The sequence below is a fragment of the Crocodylus porosus genome, unplaced genomic scaffold (genome assembly GCF_001723895.1).
Source record: "Crocodylus porosus isolate Cpor-Errol unplaced genomic scaffold, CroPor_comp1, whole genome shotgun sequence".
In the NCBI taxonomy this organism is placed as follows: Eukaryota; Metazoa; Chordata; order Crocodylia; family Crocodylidae; genus Crocodylus; species Crocodylus porosus.
In genome coordinates, this window is record NW_017728925.1 from 9,825,338 (window position 1) to 9,849,985 (window position 24,648).

At 44.3% G+C, this 24,648-nt stretch overlaps 1 protein-coding gene across 1 annotated transcript; it reads right to left on the minus strand.

The window, feature by feature from the left end:
• Positions 1–980: 980 nt before the first annotated feature.
• Positions 981–24,245, minus strand: URM1 (ubiquitin related modifier 1). Its single transcript, XM_019540693.1, has 5 exons — positions 24,148–24,245; positions 20,101–20,171; positions 5,333–5,414; positions 4,276–4,324; positions 981–3,504 (listed from the first exon to the last, which is right to left on the minus strand). Exons 1-5 carry the CDS (start codon positions 24,180–24,182, stop codon positions 3,436–3,438), a joined length of 306 nt encoding a protein of 101 aa, XP_019396238.1. The 5' UTR covers positions 24,183–24,245; the 3' UTR covers positions 981–3,435.
• Positions 24,246–24,648: the final 403 nt, after the last annotated feature.

The following is a 24,648-nucleotide window of genomic DNA, read 5'->3' on the forward strand; positions in this document are numbered from 1 at the left end:
AACCCCTCTCTGCGGCCGGGACCCCGCGGGGGCGGCGCCACGTGCTCCGGCTACTCCCCCCGCGGCCGGGGGGTCCGGCTGGCAGCCGCGGGCGCTGGGGCCCCTCCAAGCAAAGCACAGGCCGGATCGGGCCCTCCTGGAAGCTCCCGCAGCCCCCGGCCCCCATCGTGGGGCCGCCCCACGCGAGGCTGCCGCGTCCACAGGCTGCGGGGGCGCGCTGGAGCCGAGATCGGGGACAGGCTCAAGCCCGAGGCGGCCAGACCGGCCTGGGGGGACAAGAGAGCAGGGCAGGGGCCTGGAGAGGCGACCAGACTCCTAAACTAAGTGCAGGGAAGGATGCGACTCGGGCTAGGCCCATGCTTGCCACCGCCTGGGGGACTGATGCCTGTGAGCAGGGCTAGAGCTCCCCCAGGCCCTTTGTTACCTGGGCAAGGGAGAGAGCAGCCCTACGGGCCCTCAATGCAGGGAGCTTCGGGGCCGCCTCCCAGGGAAGCGGGACTAGAGCATGCCCAGAGCAGGGAAAAAGGCAAAGAACAGGAATGGAGCAAGGGCCTCTAGAAGGCACAGGGTGGCAGCTGCTAGCAGGCCAAGATGCCCCAAGGACAGCGGGTGGGTCTGAAATATTCCTCGGCCCCCAGGCAGCAGCACCCTGCTTCTAGTGCTGTGCCAAGTCTCCAGGCGTCCTTAACCCCTGCTCTACAGCCCTAGTCTCTCCTTCCTGCTGAAGAGGAGGGAGAGGAGAAATCAGGGAGCAAGTGCAGAGAGTTCCCTGGATCTGAAACCATCCTTCCCATTACAAGTCAGCATCCCCCATTAAACCACAATCAGGAGGTTTTATGAGAGAGGCACAAGGACTCCAAAAGAAAAGCAACTGTGCTGGAGCTACCAAGGAAACACAGGAGGGGGAGGGGGAGGGAAACGTTACCAGACTGGAGCAAAATTGAACCAAGAGTCTATGTAGGACAAAGCTGGAGGCAAAGCATGTTCAAAAAGCCTTTTATTTCAGAAACTTCTGCTAGTACAGGAATTTGCTGCATTTCCGTCTCAATGCCCAGTTTCCCTCACCTTGATATTTCTAGCTTTGCTCACCATGATTGGCAGCTTTTACTACAGCAGAACCTAATCCGTCTGGGCCTGTCTGCACCCTTAAGGGAAATAAGGCTTCCCAATAAAGAAATTCAGCCTACCCTGAGCAAACAGCAGGGGGAAAAATAAAAATAAAAACAAAACACAGACAAGACCAGCCAAAGGCACAAATACAGTTTAAGATGAGGAACACCAGGGCAGAAAGGGGCTCTGAAGATCAATGCACATCTTCCTTCCTCATTTCAAGTCTGTTTTAAGTCATGCACAATAGGAATTTGCTATTCTCCAGCTAGTCCTCAGATTTATCTGCAAGCCTTTTTATGCTTTTTGTCTGCAAGGGAGTTACTCAGTAAAGTTAATAGCAGGTAAATTGAGAACAAATAAGAGCCTTTGGCTTGTGTAATTCACAGCTGCAGCAGCCAGGCTCAGCTACTGCAGCTGGATTTCAAAGAGGCCCAATAATAATTTTATTACCAGCAACACTTCATGTTTTTCATCTTCAAAGCACTTTAGGAACATTAACAAGCTAATCATCACCATTCAATAGGATTTCTAGTTCTTCAGGGTAAACCAGACAAACTGAGCACTACAGGTCACACAGCAGTGGAGATGGTCTCTATACTCTTTTCCTACCACACAAAATGCTTAATCCATTAGGTGCAGCACAAGGAAGGATTCATGTATTGGCTACTTATTGCCTGTGTCAGACTAGCCTTCCTGACAGGCCAGTGGTCCACTGCAGCATGACAGCTGCTACACAACCAGTTCAAGGGAGACCCAGGATAGGAACAATAGCAATGGTCAGCTCTATTGACACAGGGGGGTGGAAACATGCAGTAGCTGGCTGAAATCAGTGCCACTTCTGCTTCAAGAAAACCCACTATCCTGAACCAATTAAGGAGGGCTCCAAGCAGGGTAGGGGCCACTGCTTGTATTATATGGAGAATCAGTACCAGAATAGAGGGAGGCTGTACTGGCAGGCAACAGCTAGCAAAGATCATGAGTGGGATAGGCATGGGGGAAAGTCTTCTCACTACCAGACTCTGGTTGGTGCCACTCATTTGTTTTACATACAGGAATTTCACCTCTCACACTCCTCCAGTGCTTTAAACGTGACCTGTGGGAGAACAGCCTTCCTGGCCATTTGGGTCAGTCTGCATTTTCAGCAATAGTTCTAGAAACCAAATGACATCTTTGTCTTAACATTGAGACTTCTGCACCAATAGCACTTTGGCCGCACCATCATCTGATCTCTCAGAAAAGTCTCTGCGTCCCTCTTGAGGGAAGGGTCAAGAGACGCATGGTTAAGGGAAAGATGCTGCGTTTCAGGGAGTATCAACTCTGCTTCACTTGCACAGACTGATCAAGACCTGCTGCAAAGAGCTGCTACTTTTCAGATTAAAAAGCCCAGATGGCTGGCACTCTGCAGAATCTCTGGGTCTCCAGCTCTTCAGAAGCCATCTCCAGAACAGAAACACACACACTAAAAGCTGAATTCGTTATCCAATAATTCATTTTAGTTCTTGCACTTCTCCCTCCCATCTCAGCAGCAATGCACCCTGCTTCACCTGACCTGCCAGGCAGAGTCCTATTATTCTCTGAAGCACTGATGCAAACAGCCACAGAAGACATGAGGAAAAGTAGGTATAACAGGCTTCCATTCTCATTTGGCGGCGCTCTACACTCCTTTTGCTCAGGTGCATTACAGAAGTGAAACAGACTCACATACACTCTGCAAAGAAAAGTGGCAAAGGAGATGAGTGCCAGCCCCCTTCCACCACCCCCCACTGTACATTTCCATCAACTCTCAACCTAATGCAAAGTTTCACCCCAAATCGTCTCCCTGCTTCTCTGTACTTCACGATTCCTTTCAGCTTTGCCTACTAACTCTGCAAAGCATTTTGGGATACAGTTTGTATAAAAGGCACTCTACCAAGTAAGAACAGTAAAAACAGCAGCAGCTACTGCAGTCAAAACAGGTCTATATAGCCTTGCCCTGAAGCATAGCCATGATTCCCTCAAGCTTCTGCCTCCGGGATAGAGGCATAATCCCACACATACTCCAAGAAACTATATTTTCCCCTTCAGAGAATGAGAAATCAAGTCAACAAAGGCTGTAGGTGCTCTCTCATCCCTTAGGACTGCAGCATCAGGAGAGATTACCGGAGAACCACAGGGAAGCTGCCACTTAAGTGCACACAGGGCCACATACTGGCATGGGTTTTATTAACATGACTAAGAACACGCTGTAAATGAGCTGACATGACTTGACTAGGCATGAACAGTTCAAGAAGCTCAGGTGTTTTGCCCCACTGGTTCTTGTTTTATGTCCTCACGTTTTCCAGGAATTTAACCACCATGTAATGTTGAGATGAAGACCACGTTATCCTGGTCCTGGAGTTTGTAGTCCAGCTCACCCTGCAGGCCAAGAAAAAAGAAGAAATGATTTAATGGTCATTTCCAAATGAAGACTAACTAAGGAAAGAAAACCTCACAAAAGATGCCAGAGCACTGGTATATAGAAGGGGAAGACTGAGGTTTCGTCTTAAGATAAGAAAAAGCTGGGGAAGCAGACCATGGAGCTGCTGTTCTCTAACATGGAGAATGGTCATGCTCAGGGAGGACTACTGTATCAGCAGAACAGGTAGGTGGTTGGTTGCCTGAGGCAGCCAAATAGTTATATACACTGTGCAGCTGTGACGGTGGTATACAATTTGCCCAGCGTGCCAAACCCCTCCACAGGCCAGCTCTGCTTGCTTTACCTCAGCCACTCTGGCACATCGAAACCTGATCTTAAGCAAGAGATGCAGTCTTTATTTCTCAAGCACCCATCTTATTATATGGTACACAACTGCCCAAGGCTGCAAAGCCATCTGGTAGCCTGCTAAGGGCTTCTCAAGCATGGATAGAGAGACCAACCCAGCAGAGTTCATTGCTGGAGGTCAGGGAACGTGGGGGGATCTTCTTGGGGACTGACTGGTTGTTGCGTCTCAGCAGGTTAAACAAAAGCTCAGGGCTTTGAAACAGCCACAGCAGTACAGCACACAGAGAGAGAACTGGCTCCCCAACCCCCATGGATATAACATGCTTAGCTCGGGGCAAGAATCTGCACTAGTGGTCCCCAAAACAACCATAAAACAGGCAGAGCAATATTCTCAATAAAGAACAAACAACTGAAGTAGTACAGACCATTAGCTCCCAGTCTGCATCATTGATGAGCACCAAAATTCCTGGTCGCCTGCAGAACATACAGAAGTTGTTAGGATATGGGATTGCAAAATGCTACACAAAGAGTTAACAACACTGGCTGCTAAAGCAGATCACAGGCAACCTGCCTGTAAAGCTGATGTGAAAAGGGAATCATAGCACAGAGGTGGAAATAGGTACAGGCAGTGCCCTTTCTAGATCAAATAAAGGGGAGGTAAGAGAGATCCCAGAGCTCATTTGAATCAAAATACACCATTCCTGAGAAGGCTCTGAGATGACTACATTTCAGGACAATGTAGGAAAGCCAGGTAACTAAAATCCACATACTGCAATCGAGCACAGAGAGGTCGATGCAGAGCCAGGGAAAGCAATTGCAGTGCCCCTGCTAAAGGCTGTAAACACCCAGGATCAACTCAGAGCCCCTGATTACAGGCAGAGGGATTCCCCCTCTTTGATCTTCAGTGTCCTGCATTGTCTCTCCTGTTACCAGGGGACCTGGCACCTGCTTCAGCTCACAGAGATCTGTGATGAATGCTAAACACCCCCAGCCTCCATCCTGTAGCCAAGGGCTGCCTGCACAGCGCTCCCATTCTCCTGGCCTTTTTCCATGAGATTGGCCCCATTTTAAAAATAAAATACATTTCCCAGAAGATCTATTTGTTGGTGCTTCTCAGAGCAACTGGTTCAGGCCCAGTGATGCAAGTGGGGGGGCGGCAGGGGTCTACCTTGGGAAGCTATGTACAACGTCATGGCTCCAAGCAGCAACACAAGGGAAGGAGGACGTGTACGCTCCAGATCTAGACAACTGGTGCTGCAGGTTATGCAAGAAGGATGCACTGTTTTATGAAACTGGGTTAGGCTTAGGTTTAGAAGGAGCTGAAATTTAGGAGTCACTCTTCTTTGTCATCCTTTTTAGCACCTCCTGTACTCCACAGATACTAACTTCCTTCATGCTACCAGCAAAAGAACCATGCACCGTCCTGCTGAAATTGGCAGAGATGGACTCATGAGGACGACGGTCCTTAGCATCCATACTTACACAGTGTCCCCTTGAATAAATAATTCTGGTCTCTCTTTCAACAGATTTTGTTTGATCCACTTTAGCAGGTTTCTGATGTCCCCTGAAAAGGAAAGAGGAGGACAATTTATAGACTAGCTGATGGCAGAATGAAGAAGCTATCTGTCTGCAAAGAGACTAGCTGAGACTACACAGAACGGGAATCCACAGTTGCAAAAATCCAGTAATGGAGATGCCAAACAAGAAGATGACGATTCTTTGCTAGCACCAAATATCCATTCCTATTTCACAGGAGTCCAGACCCAGGGCTCTAGCCCTCCCCAAGGTCAGCAGAGACGGCACGCTAAAAACACAGGAAGAGAACTGCCGCACTGGCTCAGACCAAAGGTCCGCCTAGTTCTAGCCATTAGATGCAGGATATTAGAGAAACAGGGCATGGGAGTTCATCTTGGGACAAGGGAGATCCTTTCAGTCCTGTTGTCCAAAAGATGTAGCTGTGGTGCAAGGTCTTTCAGGGAATGGCAAAGGGTATCCTAAAGATCTACTGTAGATCAGCATTTGCCATAAACAGTCACCTCTTTTTTAAGTCTACACATGCCCATGCACAATTAAATATGCATGCATATGCACACCTGACCTCATTACATGCAAAAACTCCAGAGGCAACACAATGTAAAGTCATGCCAATTCAAGCATTCACGCATCAGAAAATTCCAGATGTTTTCTCCAAAATCATGTATCTTGCATATTTTATGTTCCACGCTGACAAATACTAATGCATTAAAGTACACATTTAACAAGAGCTGGACAAACAAAAATCAGCAATCAAGTGCCCAAATGTGAAATTATAAAAGTGTTACAACTGTCAACCTCTAGAATGCTGATATTAAATGTTTAGAACCCAAACCAAATTAACTGCGCAGCAGATAAGTGCAGTCATCTAGGCCAAGAGTGCAAAGGAAGCTGATTGATAGTATCCGAGGCCAGTGTGAAAATGGACTGGAATTCATGGGGAAACAAGTTTTTCCCCCCACCCCCATCACGTAAATGGCTGAACTGATTTCACCTGAACCTTTTCAAAATATTCCTCTTTTGATATGACAGGCAGATATTTTCCTACCCTACAGGAGTTCTTTCATGCCTTCCTCAAACAATTTAAGAAACAGGTTAGAACGAAACCTATACTGTATTAGGCATGGACAATATAGAACAATGTGACATTCAAAAATATGACTATTTTAAAATATGCCTACGAATTTGGGGTGTTAGCTTTTGGGCCATTCAAACTGAGACATCCATAAGGTCTCTTTCTGAAGAGCAAGATGCCCATTACTCAAAGGGGGTTCAGCGGGAACTCAAAGGGTGTTCAACGGGAGCGGTGAGCACTCAGCACTGCTGACAAATCAGACCTAGGATGTCTCAAATTAGGCACCCAAACTGACATATGCTTTTGAACAAATTTAAGATCCACATAGAAAATAAGACACAGGCAACTATATTCCTGAATGGCTGGACAGACGGGCGCAGACACTGGCCATGGGGGTTGCACTTGGGACATCTGCAGTATCTTTCAGCATCACACCTTCAGCAATGACCCCCTGTTCTCTCCACCCCGCCCCCTCAACGCTTTGTTTGAATAGCTTCTTTATTAAAGCTTAGCCTTTATCTTTCTATTTCAGTAGGTGACAGGAAGGATTTGTCTTCATGTAAAAGGAGGAGGAGACACTGCTGGTGGGTTTTTATAGTATCAATTTTACTTCGTGAGGCAAAAACAATTTCTTTAGTGATAGCATCAGTTAGTTTCCTATTGGAGAGGTGAGAAGCGACAGAGGGAGAGAATAATCTGTTACAGGGTTTGGAGAAGCTGACAAATTACAATGTGGAGTTCTCCTGCATTTGCCTCTATATTTCACTGTTCCACAAACCACTTCATCATTCTGAATCCACAATCAGTTATTCTTCCAGGGCTCCTTTAAACATCCCTTTGAAAGACCCAAAAGATTATTTGTTTAAAAGATACAAGGAAGAGTTCCCAATGCACAACCCCACCAATCAGATATCAGGGCCTGAACCTCCTCTAGCTGAATCAACAGGAATAGCGGGATACATTTGCACATTTCTCTCCCTGTACAGTAAACTATTCCAAGTCACTATAAATATTTTCACAACCCTTTTACAGGCTGAGCTAAAAACCTATTCTCTGTACCGTTGTTCAGTGACTGACAAAAAAAAAAATGTGATTTTAATGGTATGACTCAGTCTGTGCATTGTGCCAGCACATTATGGGATCAACCTGAAACAGGGCTTTATTTCTTTAGAGGAAGCCTATGCATACTACTTGCTGCCTTGCCTCTTTTTGGCTTCTGTCACATTGGTATCGCTCCTTATCTGAAGGGCAAAAATCTACCCTGACATAAGCAGGTATGAATAATGGAGATCTGCTTGCCTACAACAGAGGGGTTTAGTTCTTTTATTGGAAGATGAATATCCTGTGAGATTCTCTCCATTTCTCTCTTTCCCACATTCCTCAGTGGCTCCAGGTTGCAGACTTCCTCTTCTAAAGTATCCTAGTCTCACTGCTTTACTTGGTCAAAGAGGACCCTCCTGGAGCTGGGCAGTGTTGATCACAAAAGGGAGATCTGTTTCCTGGCACCAGCTCACTTTGCAATGAGGTCACTGGGCAGGCCCAGATCAGGAATTCCTTTTTACTGAACTATAATGTAGTTAAGTGAGCAGCATGAGAGAGATTTTCTGCCAATGTGATCACTTTCATGCACTGGAAAGGGAGACTGTCATACAGATGGCATAAAGTAGTAGTCAACTGGTCACCAGAACAAGAGTGAACCATGCTTGCCAGCTTTCCACTGAAAAACACTGCTACAGCAGAAAGCCAGCGACAGCCAAAATGGTTCTTGCTCTCTCTAACTACAAAATAAGAGCTACATTGTGAAAAATGCAAGAGTGCTATAGGAGGGAGAAAAGTGCAAGAGAGAACACCATCCCCACCCTAGCCATGCCAAGGGCAGCTTTGTATTTGTACACTGGCACCAAGGCACAGCACAAGCTGCACAGTACACAAGTCTCCTTTGACACAAGAGCAGACTTTGCCTCTGGGGCATTTCAGGACTACAATCGTTTAGGCACAAGCACCAGCTGGACACAGGGCAGCCACTGAGAAGTTTGGAGAGGAGGACACTAGCTTACTTTGAGACTGTACTGGAAGATTTCGTCCCCAGCCCCCTTCCACAGTAAGGGTATTATTTTCCAGCTTCACACCAGTCTAGTATTAGACAGCCCACATGCCTGTACCCATACTCAGAGGAATATGTGCATCAACATCAGCATTGATTCACTGCCACAGAAGTGAGGCACGCACACATTGGAGGACTATGCAATGTACCACCATTCTTGGAATAGCCACCTCGATCCAAGGTATAACGCAAGCTCTTTGTCCTTCCCTACATCCCACCTTTAGCCTCATGTCTTTTAGCTGGTCTTCCAACACAGGATTTTGCACCTGTCCTGTTATTCATTTGTCTCCTGCAAAACTGCCAGTAAGTAGTTATGAAACAGTCAAAACAATCAGGTCCATTTGGCATACACACAAGTACAATGCGAGTGGGACAGGACTACTAGGATTGTACAGTTTTGGGCATAGGAACCATCTTCGTGTTCTGCCTGTACAGTGCTCTAGCACAGGAGCAAACTAATCCAACACCATAGGGCCAGATAAGGTTCAGCGGGCTGGGCTGCAGGTCAAACCAGACTCCCTCAGAACCGGGCCGGCAGGGAGCTGCATGCAGCAGTGCACATGGCCAGTCCAGCACTGTAAGTCACATGAGCATGTGCTGGATAGCAGGGCTCCATGGTCAAATCCAGCCCATGGGCCATATGTCCAACACCCCTTCTCTACCACAAAGCAGTGTTGATCCAGGACATGGAGTCCTATCATGACCCGAATAATAATTAACAATGTGAGCTACTCAAGCACACCTGCTGCTTTCTCTGCTGTGACCCTCCTCTTTCCCTAGCACCTTCTTTTTGTTATACAAACATCTGTGCAGCATAACTTGTACTTCAGGTTCCTTAGGTTAGTGATTGCTTTTGTCTGCATAGTACCATGTAAACTTATGTCTCTGCAGAAATGCAAAATGGGAAGGAAAACCATTTACGTGGGCTGCAGCCTCATCTCCATTGCCATGATAAGTACACTTATCATTGGGAGACTAATTTAATACTTTATCTATGTTTCTTGGGAGAGGTGATCAAATATCACCCAGCGAAAGCACCTCGTTAAGCTCGTTTGAGCCCTATTACCTCCTGCCCATGGCAGGGGACCCAACTTGATGATCTTACAGGTCCCTTCCAGTCCTACTATTCTATGATTCTATGGAAAGTATTCACAAAAATACAGTTGCACAATGTTTGCTGTTCTTTCTGAGACCGAGATCCCCTTGGTCAGCTTCTCTATGCTGTTTTCTCAAAATTACAGAATGAATAATGTTTTAAAAGGTAGGGGACTGCAGTGCTCAGATGATGGTAATGTAATAGGACACAGCTTTTCTCCTTTTAGTCATGAGTCCAAATCCTGGTCACTTCAGTAATAAGCTAAGTTACACGGCCTCAATATAATCACTTCAGCAGTCTCAGTCTGCAGCGGACAAAAATCTGCACTGCAAACCCATACTCAGTACTAACTGGCGTTCGTTCACTAGTGTGAAAGAGTAAATGGGCCATGAAAACAGAATGACCCTCTAACTGAAGGGGAAGGGGGGGTCTGGTCCCTGCATCTGGAGTTGAAGTACAATGATGGTATAACTCAGTCTCTGTTCTGTGGACAGAGAGGACTTCTGCATCCAGGGCTGCAAATCCAGGGTTTGGTTTGAGTGTGTAACATGGGAGCTCAAAGCCAAAGAGCACAAGCAAAACAACACACTCAGTTGAATGGACAGCTCAGGAAAACTAAACATGTTAGCAGCGGCCCAAAGCCACTGTCCTGTCATGCATGTGAACAAGATGCAAAAACTGCAGTTCATTTTTATCTCATGCTGGCTGTCCTATTAATATTCCTGAATATGTAAGTTGCAGCTGAAAGATCTGCAGTTTCCAGTCTTTTTCCAAACCCTCCGAGGTCTGATCTTCCATGATATCTCGCTCGTCTTCAACAAAGAATCTATAGAGCTTCCTCTTTAAGAGAAACCTATCTAGGACTCCATCTTAGTGCTGCCTGGTACAAGTGCCTGGGCTCATCTGCACCCTCAAAACCATAGCTAAAACCCATAGATCTTTTGCAGCTCAATAAAACCTCCTGGGCCTGACAGATCATCAGTGATAACTCAGCAGAGAGCACACTCGCTGTGTGCAGAGAGAAAACCGACATGGCAGACAGGTGCCTGGAATAAAAAACACCAAGCCAGGTTTTCATTGCAAAAATCTCATCAAGCTGGTAAACACACAGGAGCCCAAACAGCCTCCCACAGATTTTATAATACCATAATATTAGCCAGCGTGAAAAGGCAGCTCTCTACTAAGAGAGAAGCTGTGTCGGTCACTGGCAGATTTACACACACGGACAGAATACACACACACACACACACACATCTCTGTATCTCTCCACATTAAAATCCATGCACACAAACTAATGTGCGGACCTACTAGATATCCACAGGATGTATTTCCAATAATATTCCGGTCTTGTCTGTGGAACAAGGAGTTTATTTCAGGAAAACAGGGGACCCTTATTAAGGCCTAGTCACTGGAAAATTCCCTTCTGGTTTGTAATAAATAAGATACATGCAGGGCTGGTCACTGAGGGGTCAGTGGTGTGACGGCACAGTCGGGTTTCTCAGGCCGCCTCCCCGACACCTCCCTGTGGGGTACCTTTTCTTTGACCCAGAATAAGATCATTTATCATACTGACCACAGCTGAGCTCCAATTTGCTGAGGTCACTAGCTCTGGACAAGCTCCATCCCGCCCACATTCTCAGCGACAGGCCTGTAACCATGACAAAGCCCCTTCCTCGCCGCGCCTCTTCCATTATTCCTTCTGCCTGGATGGGAAGAGAATTCACAACCCCTTTGCCTTGGTAAGGGGCTTATTTTTCAAATGGATATTAAAAATACTCCCAAAACACACCAGTCAGCAAGGTGAGAGGTCTGTCCATATCACCAAGTTGTAATGAAAATAGGTCTCGAGAATTGTAACAAAGGGCATTCATTATGAAAGGACCTTCTAGAAAAATGGAACAAAGGGATCCTTGGGTTAGTCCAGTCCTTATTTGAGATATAAATTGAACCCCACCTCCAGGCAGATGCTGGGGTATCACAAGCTGCAGTAGAAGACTTGGGATGGCTTCTAGGTAAAAGGGTTCAACCCGGTCAAATGAGCAGAAACCAGGGCCAAAAAGCTGGAATCAGTTTCCACTAGTGTTAGTAAACTTTTTCTAATGTTTAATAGGAAAAGGCTTCAGGTTAAATTCTGCACAAACAAAAGGATTTTTTTTTTTTTTTTTTTTTTTTACTATTATGGTCAGAAAAAAAAAGAAGAATCCAGAACCTGGGGCCTCACCAGCTCCTTCCTGGGACCTGGCTTCTTCTAGATATATTTATGTGGTTTGAAATGGTAGATTTGGAAACTCTCTCACCTCTTAGTCAGAAGAAAGAGGGTCTTCATAGCACTTCTACCATTACCTCTTGCCCACAGGGGGAAAAAAAAAAAAGAGACCAAATCCTATGATCTTGTATGATGCTTTTGTTATCAAGGATGGAGGACCTGGGTCCTGAGATCTTCATTCAGATGGTTCTTAAGTCTTGTTAGTCAAAGATCATTTGGATCATGGATCTTCTTTTAGCTCTTGTACAAATAGAAAGGAGTACTCAGACCTAGCACTGGGCTCAGAGACTAGTGATCAATGGCTTGATGTCTAGTTATAGCTCAGCTGTTATTAAGTGGAGTGCCCCAAGGGTTGGTCCTGGGGCCAGTTTTGTTCAATGTCTTCATCAACAACCTGGAAGATTGGATGGAGCACACCCTCAGCCAGTCTGCAGCTGACACCAAGCTGGGGAAAGTAGTAGATACACTGGAAAGCAGGGCTAGGATTCAGAGTGACTTAGACAAATTGGAGGATTGGGCCACAAGAAAATCTCATGAGGTTCAACAAGGACAAATGCAAAGTCCTGCACTTAGGATGGAATAATCCCATGCACCAGTACAGGCTGGGGGCTGACTGGCTGGGCAGCAGCTCTGCAGAAAAGGACCTGGAGGTTACAGTGGACAATAAGCTGAAAATGAGCTAGCAGTGTGCCCTTGTTGCCACGAAGGCTAATGGCATACTGGGCTGCACTGGTAGGTGCGCTGTCAGTAGGTCAAGGGAAGTGATTATTCCCCACTATTCAGCACTGGTGAGGCCACATCTGGAGTACTGTGTTCAGTGTTGGGCCCCCCACTACAGAAAGGATGCTGACAAATTGGAACAAGTCCAGAAGAGGGCAACAAAAATGGTGAGGGGGCTGAGGAATATGAGGGAAGACTGAGGGAATGGGGCTTATTTAGTCTAGAGAAGAGGAGACCGAGGGGGAATTTAATAGCAGCCTTCAACTACCTGAAGGGGGCTTTGAAAGAGGATGGAGCTGAACTGTTCTCAGTGGTGGCAGATGAAAGAACAAGGAGCAACGGTTTCAAGTTCCAGCAAGGGAAGTTTAAGTTAGATATTAGGAATATTTTTTTCAGTAGGACGGTAGTAAAACACTGGAACAAGTTACCCAGAGACATGGTGGAAACTCCATCCTTGGAGGTTTTCATAACCTGGCTAGACAAAGCTTTGGCTTGATCTAATTGGGGATGGTCCTGCTCTCAGCAGGGGGTTGGACTAGATGACCTCTTGAGGTCCCTTCCAACCCTAACTTTCTATGATTTTCTATTCCCTCTGATTAGCCAATAGGGAAAGCAAGTTCAAGGAGCCTTCCATCTCACCCTCTGCCATGAAAAAATTCCTGGAATCCAAAGATCTTCCATTGACTTCAGTCATTAGAAGGCAGCCCCAACACGATCCTCCAGATGAACCAAACCCCTACATACTGTATTTCCAGAGTCAGAGAGTCTAATCCTGTAACACCCAAAGCTATTGTCACTACTGTTGGCACCTCCAATTACTTCTTTTTATTAGGAATATGGATCACTAATGCTTGGAAAGTGTTCTTCTTGCTCAAAGTTGTCAAAGAAAGGCATCTAACAGTGTCAAAAGAGGGTTGTATTCTACAGATAGTAAAGTGCTGAATAGGGATCACAGAAATCCGAAACGATGATCTGCTAATAGGTCTCTTCTAGTTAATCCCTTCACTAGCACAGAATTATTCCCTACAGGAGACTCTCCAAGGCTTTGTCCAGTCTGGTTTTAAATGGCTCAAGCAACATGGTGCTTTCATTAAATCCCAAGAGATTCTATGCTGTTGCAATTTGGAATCTTCTCATCCAGCCTAAATTTTCCTGTTGTTAATTTTACCCTCTCAACCCTAAGTGTGCGATGTATCATCATACTAAATGTCACTTCTCTGTCTTGACACACAGGTAGGTGCCCTCCATCCCCAATTCTTATGTCTATTCCTCTACTCATCTCTTGCCTTCTCACTCTGGAACAGCTGATGCTGTATAATTTAAGGAGCTCTAGTAAATCCTGCAACATTTGGCAGAGTTATTAAGTATAAACATGCAATTTCAAAGCTTAGAGGAAACCCTCCCTTCAACTGATCTTTTTCTGGCAAAAAAACCCAAACATTTCCAAGGGTTGGAACAAGCTGACAGAGGGGAAAACAACCACAGAATCCATGGCATCCTACTTCAGGGACTCCCTGTCCACTGAGGAATGCAACTATTCATAAAGGGAACCTGCTGAGGGAATCCCCTGCAGCCTGGCACCATCCATTCATACAGAAAGCCTGTAGAGGGATTTCCCTGGTACAGACTCACTCTGCCACTGCCAGCTGGGCAAGACAGCGTCTTACACTGACTCTCCCCCATGCCTCTCAGGCACCTTTAGTGTTGTTTCAATCATTTGGATAAGTCATTCTTCCCTACTGATCCTACATCCCCTTTAACAGCTATCCACATTTTATTCCTCTGAAATACACAAGCCCCGTCTGGCACCAGCTCTCAACTCTCATTTTCAGCAGTTACTTTGCTAACATTATGCTTTCATATATAGCAAGGACCATTAAGCCAACTCCTGTCAACCCACCCCCACCACCCCCACAGATACACCATCAAGCCCCTCAGCCACACTTGAAAGGGGAAAAGAAAGAGCCAGTGAGATGATGGGGATGGGGGGATAAGGGGGGGAAGATTTACAAGTGAATGGAGGTAAGAATGGAGCAGTTTGTGGGATAAAGGAGCTGCAGAAGGAGCTTTACAGATGTGCAGAGGGACGGCGTCTCATTGTTTAATTAAGCAGAAAGTGGCTCTTTTGAAAAGCAATTTTGCACAGGAGCTCTGAGCTCAGCAAACAGCTCCTGCAAGTGAGGGCAGGAGGAGAAAGGAACAGCTGGCACCGTGAACCGTGTGAAATGCATGCTAAGCAGTTTAAAGGGCCAGGAACCTCCTTGTCAGCCTATGCTCTGCTGCCACCCTTTAAACAGTGGTGTCATGACAGCAAATACCACCAAGAGAAAAGAAGAGAGCATGAGGGGTGGGGGTGGGCATGGGGTGGAAAGGTTATCCTGCTAGGTGTCTGTGTGGTAATAGGCTTGGTTGGGAAACGAAGACTCAGGAGCCCAGCTTTGCCATCACAGGGATTTGGTCACACAGAAGAGAAATAAGTTTCTCTGTGCCTGGGAAGTTTCTTCTTCAATGTGTTAGATTGATTTGATCTAAAGCAGAGAGTTAATGCTGTTCCCGCTACACTGAGCCTGCTGCGGGGGACACTGGGATTGCACTAGTCCCGTCCCACAACTGAGTTTTAATTTTTCCATCTTTCCTTCTGATGAGACATGCAACTCTGCCTGCTCAGTCAACCCCTTATAAACAGCATGCCTGTTTCTTTGGGGCAACAGCCAGGAAACACCAGAGACTTGATGGAGAAATAACATAAGCAGTCAGAACAAGATAAAGGCCTATCCACATGGCAGGATCTACCATGGCAGGTGCTGCATTCATGGGACAGAGCCCAGATGGGCTCCAACATGGCTCTCCCCACTGCTGTAGACTTAGCAGTGCAGGCTGGAGTGAGAGGAGCTTGGGAGCCAGGGCTCTCACCCTCTACCTGCGTCTCCATGACTATCCTGAGGTTCTCTCAGGTAAGTCGCACTGCCTCTGCACTCCTCATTTTCCTCATCAGTTAGTATATTGTTCCCTACAAAAAAAAGGCATGGTAAATATGAGGACGATCTTATCTTCCTCTGAGGAGGGAAAGCGCTACAGAGCAGTTTGAAAGGATTAGATACTATTGTCACGAAGTTCCATAAATAAAGCCAATGATTTTTTAATTTTAATTTTTCTGACAAGTTTCTGTATTACTAAAAATATTTCAAAAATTAATTTCAAAACATTTGCTTGCAGAAGTGTCACATTTAATAAATGTAGCAATAAAAACCTTTTGAAATAGTAATTTCTCATGTACAGCTAAATATCACCATAAGGAGCATTTTGCACTGGAACCGACTCTTACTCTGAGTTTTATTATCTCTTTGGCAGTTAGGAATCACAGTCAGGCCTCACCCTTATGGTGTATGGCATGGGTGGCCACCCTGCAACATGAGTGACACAAGTGGCATGGGCAACCTGTGTGTGTGGCACATGGCAGATCAGGGAAGGGAGAAGTAGCACAATGTCAGATAAGGAAGGCAGCAGAAAGAACAGCAGATTGGGCATAAGAATGGAATCAGAGTACCCCTATGGGAGAGTATGGAATCAATCTGTGGCATAGATGTCAAAAAAGCTGGCCCCCACAGGTATACTGTACCTGCATGAAGTATCCTTTCTGTATTTGAGGGCCTAAGTGTGAGAGATACCAAGTCCTTCTTCCGAGGTGCTGATTGCCCTGAACTCTCACTGATTACAGTGAAAGTGGATGATGCTTCACACCTTCCAGGATCAGGACCTTAGACTGTAAATCCCCCGGGCGAGAGGGAGAAACGCACTGTGCTCCCTTGTATTTAGTTCAGACCCATGAATGCAGTCAATACTCAACAAATAAAGATTTTACCTTTACCCCACCCTTAGAAAATTGGAATAACTGTGTTTCTTCCCCTCTATGTGAGGCTTCAGATAAAAAAGGGGGAAAAATGTATGATTACCAGAATGTCTGGATTCAAGTGTTGTACTTCCAACCTTAAAATGTCAAATATCGTCATGCGAGACTACCAAAGTGTTTCAGACTTATTAATGCTTATGCTTAGACCCACTCTTCCAAAAGCACAAGCCTTTCCCACTTGATCTACAGGAACATCTCCACTGCTGTTAGCAGTATAGGGCCCATGAAACAGAGTAGAAAACTTCCCACCATATAAACCAGTGCCATTTTAATGAGCGCCCTTATCTTGCCATACAAACGCCCCGTGGTACATGCAGAGCTCAATGGACTTTCTAGCTGTTCTTAGCCGATGTGACTTCAACCCTGCAACTGCTACAAAGGTTAAATGATGCTGGTTATTTCCCAGCCTTCCAATAGCCAGTGACTTTTCCCTCCCGGAAGCCAAACCCACCAACTGTAAATCCAACCGAGAAGGGGAAGGTGCTCTGACATCTCTTGCAGCAGCAGGCACACAATGATCTATTTGATTACTGAAGCACTTGGTTAAATTAACTGCGGCTCGTTTCGAGGGGATGCTGCCAAAAACATTTTCAGTTTTTAATTTAGGGCTTTTTTCCTTTATGCTCCAGTGTCTCTAACAGCTTCTTGGACGTTTGAAAATAAAGTTGATTTCCCTGCCAATTTAATCCTCTCTCCATGTAACAAATATTTTTATCCTCTTCACTGCCCTTTTCCACCTCCTATAGTTTTATGCACAATAAGCCAACAAGACATTAATGCTTTTAGTCTCTCTATCAGCATATCAATGAGATCAAAATTGTTAGCACAATTCTGGAAGAAGTATTTTTGTGCATTTAACTTGTGCTTTTCCTTCTGAAGCATCTGAGAAAATATTATATGGGCCTGGATACACTATAGCTTGCATCTCTCATACTTTTGTTTGCATGTTCCTTACTGGCAGCATGGCAGGTCACACACCAAGTGCAAAGACTCAGGATTCCAGAGGAGAAATAGCTGTTAACACATGGCTGCATGCTGTAGTCCCATTTGCAGCTCCCACTTGTCTGTGCTTCTTTAGCCTCCCAGCAACCCGCCTCCCCCCAGCCAGTCAGCAAAAAAAGAGAAGGGGGAGAAGAGTTTTTATGCACAGGCTGATAAGAAGAATCTGGCCATTATCACCTAGTGTCTACCATTAGTAAATCACTGAAATTATCGTAAGATAATTTTTTTAAAGCATCAGTATTATGTAAAGAGCGCTACTCAAGACAAATACAGATCACAGGCTATTTTCCTCCCTTAAATGTGGTTATACGTTTATTTATCAAGCTTCCCATCCTACTGCACCTATGTAATATACCAAAAGTCAAAAACAGTAAAATATAGCTGGGCCCAGAGAAGCAGCTGATCTGCAGAAAGAGGACAAAGAGAAAAAATAACCCAAGGGGAAAAGAAGAGCGGATAAGGGAGACCAGAATGGTCAAAAATAATCTTGGTACCTAATGAAAGCAGTTCAATAGGATTATAATTGTTTGCATTTTGCTCTAGAATTCATATTGCTGTTTTCCTTCAGTGTATAAGGAGATGAACATACAGTATAAAGGAAGCAAGTAGACAAAAAACACTGAACATGGATGAGCTGCTTGTTATTTTAAACATAAAAGGCCCAATCCTGCTGTCCTTACTCAATGAAAACTTCCACTGACATTAATGAGAATGTTTCCTGTGTGAAGACTAGCATATCAGACCCCCAGATACATTTTTATCTGTCCACAGACAGCTGCATTACTATTTTCATAATCAATACAGAAGACACTTGGCATTGGTCACACTGTAAATCAAATGAGTTTACAGAATGTTTTTTTTTTAATGTGATTCTCCTTTGGATTTCCATGCCTATATTACCAACAAAACTTTTGCACACCTGAGCTACTGGACCTTATAACATGAGCACCTGAGAACAGAAGATCTTCAGGAAAGTTATTTTTCAGGCCAAATCCCACTAACATTACTGAAATCGTCCCAAGAACTTCAACAGCAACTGAATTGGACACTTCATACGTTTTATATTCTACCACTATCAGCTACAGAAAACATTTTAGTATTCATTACATTCTTGTGCCCACTGGGTATATGCATCATGTTAGATATAATACGCAGATATAATGCACACTATTCAATTTTAATTCCTTTAATCCCAACACTTGCTTATTGTATAAATACTGGTAATGTGCTACATGGTGAACAGATATTTGAGGCTTCCACAGCACCTAAAGAACACAGTACTGCAGCTAAAAAAGTTTACTATTGAAATAAATTGAAATTCTGCCTTTTAGTACTTTTCATGTAAGGATTTAACTTGATCAACCTTAGAATTTAACTACTAAACCCTCCTGCAAGGTACAGAAACATTAGCCCCATTCTAGCAGCAGGGCAAGAAATGCTACAGGATATGCTTATGGTCACAAAGTGGATCAGTGTCAAAATGAAGAACAGAATCTATTCTCCAGTGTGCCTGCCCCATATCTTTAATCATAAGATCATGCCTCTTCTCAAAACTCCCATTATCATTTTATTTATATGTTGTTTATATCCAGGGATCAAGAGTATATTCATCTGGGAAGCATTTATACTTGCCTTTAAGCACTCTCAAAAACAGCAGGAGGATTTACAGTCTTAATATGGACAGCACATAGATTTAGATATTAGCAACCAGTCTCTCATGAATGGCTCAAGTTCACTGATATCTTACATCATTTCAAAGCTTATAGTTCCAGCTTTCAAACAGTAAAAAGCGTTAATCTAACAAAAAATTCAAGCTACATCTGTGCCAACACATTGCAATGAAGGTTTCCTCAGGCATGGGGCCAAGCAAAATAGTAATCAGAAAGATGCATTTTTCACTGTTGTTACCATGCATTTATAAGGACAGAAATTAATATTGAATATCACTGGAACAGTCAGAAACCCTCCATGTACAAGCATCTTTTTTTTATTATTATATATGCAGAACTAAAGAGAGTGTAATTTTACCCCTAAAGTCCACACAATTTTCAAGGTCTAGCTCTGACATTCTGGACTGTGAGGTTTAAGTCTAATCAAGTGTTCTAAACTAGTATAAAGACAATAAAAATACACTGTGATGTGAGCATATATCCCAGTCCCCATATGGGAATCCACAGAGAAAAAACAGCTAATGAGCACCTTTGTGTACCAATGAAAGTGAATAGGGACTTTGTAAAAATATTTAGAGGCCACAGATGATTAGCATTCTGCAGGTGGAAGGCAAAAAAATCTCTGCAACAGTGAAGCTACTCTGTGGTTGCTTAGAGGATGAGAAAGGTGCTCAGCTTATTTATGCTTTGTATTTACTCTGCAGGTTAACTACTGTCTGCCAAGCTAACTAATCAATAGTATGGCTGAAATTGTCTTAAAACACATTGATTTTAGTTGTAAACTAAATAATGGCCATATAAACTGGCTTTGTTTTTCACACGCATTTCATTTGCTGTCCTTTTTTCAACTTATTTGAAAACCACTAGTACTCACAAGGCTCTTGCTGACAAGGCAAAGTCACCTGATGTTTCTTAATGCCATCAAACAAGAGTTCTGCACCACCTCTGAAAGAAAAGAAAAAAATTCAGTCCGTTTCATCTGCAAGTGAAACAAGTGACAAAAAAACTGATTTATTCAACTAAAATACAGAAAAAAAAACCGGTAGTGATTATATTTGGAATATGACCCACTGGACATCTGGTTTACCTAAACCATAATCTTCTTGGGGCAGTAACGGTCTGTTACTACAATTCTTCATTTTTTCTTTTTCTGTATTAAAAAGATGGGGGCTAGGATCCCCCTAAACCAGGCACTATACCAACAGAAGATATTTTTGTCTCAGACAGCTTACAAACTGTTGGTGCAGGCCCCTGCTTAACCAGGATAACATCAAGGCAAAGTCCCCCCCTCCCCACAACACTAGTGCAATTAGAATAACATTTTCACCCTAAATGCTGTCTCTGGTACCTTGCCATATAACACCTTTCAGCAAAAGGTCTCAAAATGCCAGACCAACTTTAAATCTGAAAAAAACCCCATGGAATAGGTATTATTCTCAGTTAACAACCAGAAAGAGAGGGAGGAAATGAGCCAGGCAAAGTCAAACAGCAAGTCAGAAATGGAGACAAGAACAGAACCTTGGAACCGGAACAAAACCTCCATGGCTCAGCGGTCCTCCCACATGTTCATTTTAGCACAGACTCGAGCACAGTGTAAGCAGCAAGCAGAATCAAGAGTTCTGGACACAAGTTGAGCTAACCAGGACATAACATATGTTTATGCCCTGCACTGGCTCCCTACTGAAAAGACCAGTTCAGAGTATCTATCTGGACACTCAATGCTTACCAAGGGACTGGCCTTAGCTAGGTCACAAATCAGTTCTCTCTGCAAGTAGAAATAACTGCTCATGACAACTACCATCCTCCAGGAGAGTAACAATGTTGACCAATAAACAGAGGCTTGTAAATGCAGGAGACAACATTTTCTTAGAAGCTAGTCTAAGATTATAATTGCCTTAAAAACATGAGGATTTCTATGGGCTGAGGGTACCCAACTCCTTTAGGCTCTTTTGAAAAGCCCAGGCCAATTGCAAATTTCTCATCTGTGACTCAGATTTCCTCACAATAAGACATGCATCCACACACAGTCCCCTCCTCCCCCTCAGCCAGATAGGCACCTGGCTGCTGGCATCTGATCCCAGCACCCTTTCCTACCAAGGCAGGGTGTCAGACTCAATGATCTGTTGAGGTCCCTTCTACGAAATCCACTCCTCATCCTTAAAGGATGAGTCCTACAATCCTACACTTTACAAACACAGATCATTTCTCTTCTTGATGTTAAAAATCTGTAAGCTATCCTCATTTTTTTTTTAAATGAAAAAGGTTATAAAAATCTTAGCAAATGATTATAGAAATAGACCAGTACTATTTCCAGAGCTTCTGTTAATATTTTGTATGGCTGTGGACAACTCACTTCACCCCTCTGTAACTCAGGCTCCCCTTTCATAAAAGGAGCAGATAATTTACTTACTCACAAAAGTGTTTGAAGTTTTATTGATTTAACAATGCTTTAAACAATTTGGATTATGCAATTACCATACAGGACAGTATACACATTTACACAGCAAGGCCATCATTTTTAAAAACAGTGCCCAAATATTTATTCAGGAGTCACATTTAAATTTTCAGAAATGCAGAGCAATGGGCAGCTTCCTCAAGGCTGGTAGGAGCTATTGGTGGCTCATCTTTCCCAAAAAATTGAACTAGATAGACCCCTAACATCTTTATTTTGATTACTAACTTCAGACATCTAGTTGGGCCTGAAGTGTAGTTGCTGCCAGAAGCTTACACTCCTTCAATTTAAAGCCGCAAAGATATTAGATGATGGATACTCCGTTGGTTCAAAGAGGTGACCAAACCCCGTGCAAATACAGTACATTCAATAACTGCAAAGTTCCACTGACTTAAAAACAGAATGTTAAATAAATGTTTACTTCTACTGTTCTTATATATTATTGGTACCATTTCTTACAAAGCTGAAAACTGCCTCAGTGAAAAGACGTAATAAAAGCAGCAAATATCTACATATTATGGAAAATAATGAGCCTACGTGTTACTTAATCCCTTTAAAACCAATATCTAAAAATGTCACACTAGGATTTTCTTGGCTCTGCAACAGAAAAGCACAATGGAACCTTTGTTATGTTCTCAGCAGTTATTTATATACAGCATCTCTCCTAAAGGCCACTCTGTTGGTGTTCTTCCACCAGCTCACAAAAAATAGTTATCTGAAAATTGAAGCAGCAATTATCAACTTTAGCCGAGATTCATGCAAAAGAAAAAGTCACAGCAATTATAGAAAAAACATTTTTTATATAATGAAAACAAGGTCATGCTTTGTTACTGCAGGAATGTAGATGACTAGATAAGGTCCTTCTGTAAGGCGCTAACTGTAGCGAACTCAGCTGTGATTGCACATAGAGAGCTCATTTATGCATTTCCAAGACAAGCAAAAATGCTTCTTACTCTTCTGGGAAAATGAGGAGAGCTACTGCAGCTGGAAGCAGGGTAGACTGAGGAAAAGGGCATTTAAAGGGTTATGACGTGTATTTATATGAGGTGGGAGAGGAAAAAAAATATCAAGGAAACAGCAGCCTTTTAGCTTCTGTAAGAGAAAAAACACTTGTGGAAACATTTGGATTGGTTTCATACTTTATTCAAGTGTTTTTTGGATTTCTAGCTTAAATTAAAAAAAAAAAAAAAATTCCAATGTCTTCAGGGTTAGCAACCCAGGCATCACAGCAATAAGAACCTGAAAACAAAATATTCAAAAAGAAAAGCAAAAAGGACTTTATAGTTGACACCATCTGAGCTGAAAGAACTGTAAGAAGTAAACACCATTTATACACTGAAAATTAATTCAGGGGTTACAAATGTTTTAGTAATCTACAGTGATGTGCAGAGACAGGAACTTGTTTATAAAGTTTCTTTTTTTCACAGCTACAGTGGGTTAATCCATCAGTAAAACCAACCTCTTGGGCAATGTTTGATAAGTTAAGAAAAGTATTCTTCTCTAGGAGAAGACTGAATGGACAGTTCTACCTGTTAGCGCATATAGAGACAGCATATAAAGACATGCATTAGGCACTTGCAGAACAATATCTACAAGAAGAACAATGTTCAACAAAAAGCTACTGGATCAACTGTACCAGTCTACTGAACTAAGAGCACAGCTGTACCAGCCAGTGCCTACTTCCCATTAAATCGTGTCCACTCTCACCAGGAACAGACCACAGCCAGTCACAAGAAGGACAACGTGAACAGTACGAACTCTATTCCACAGAAGAGCCGATCAAATCCAGTGGGAGGTAGACAGCGGCAACCAACACAGGCTTGTCATTAATACAGAAGGAAAAGCCAAAGAGTCCCAAAAGCCCAAAATACCACTGCTAACCCTTGCTGAGACTCTAAAAAAAAAAACAACTTGCATGTTCCTCTGAACAAACTATTCACTTTTTATCCTCTTGTGGTACGTAGCTCAAGCATCCTGTACATTATAACCCAACACAAGATTGTGGCCAAGCTAGAGAACTGCTGCCCAAATGCATCTTTTGCCTCTGGCAGGAACGTCTAAGGGGGATGTCTTTAACAACATCGTCGGGATGGAGACTGACACACTTCCGAACGCAAGACGTTCTTCATCAGGCCTCCAATCACGGGGAGCAAGATCTGTCCTTGACATGGGTACGACTAGTAAGTAGCTCTGCCATGCCCCCACAGTGTCCCAGAACCTGTCATAGCTGCGTGCCGGTTAAAATGCAGCCATGCTCATCCCGAAAACGCAGGCGGGCCCCTCATTAGGCACCACGAGTCACCCCTCCTAATAACATCGTGGCTCCCTCGCTGAAACACTCAGCCACCCCCACCCCGGCCCTAGCCCATAAGAGCCCGTGTCTGAGGAGCCCCCACACACCCCCGGCCCCTGCTTCCTTCAGAGCCGCGCACCAGCCACGGCCCAGGCCCTCCCGACCACCCTCCTCACCCGAACTCCACCAGCAGGGACACGGGCGCCGCCATCTTGGGGAGGGGGAAAAGGGCTGCCCGCCCCGGAAGTACATCTCTGCCCCGCCTCGGAAGCGGGCGACCGCTTCCGGGGACGCCGCGTTGCCTAGCAATAGGGGCTGGGCGGAGTTATGGGCCGGGCCTTGGCGGGAAACTGCTGGGGGGCAGGGGTGGGAGCCTGGTTTTTGGCCTGCAATAAACACCTCACCGGATGACTTCCACGTTTAACCAAGTGCTTGGTAACGCAGTGAAGAAAAGAGCTGCGTCGAGTGCTCTCCGGGAGAAACCTGACCATCCTCCCCGCTCCCCTCCCACAGGTGCAACCGCAGTAAAGAAAAGCTCAGGTCACAAATCCGTTCTCAGCTGGAGAATTTACCTACGTCATTAAAAAAAGTTCACCTTCTTTTGTAGTGATTGTTTCACATATTTTACCAAAAAATAAAATAAAAATAGGAGCAATCTAAATACCTCAGGCTAGGGA

Excerpts from the sequence above, each read along its gene's own strand:
- URM1 (XM_019540693.1), bottom strand. The coding sequence starts at position 24,182 with ATGGCGGCGCCCGTGTCCCTGCTGGTGGAGTTCGG. Across the intron at positions 20,172-24,147 it reads TCCCTGCTGGTGGAGTTCGG|AGGTGGTGCAGAACTCTTGT; the intron begins GTGAGGAGGGTG and ends CTTTTCTTTCAG. Across the intron at positions 4,325-5,332 it reads TTTATTCAAGGGGACACTGT|GCGACCAGGAATTTTGGTGC; the intron begins GTAAGTATGGAT and ends TATGTTCTGCAG.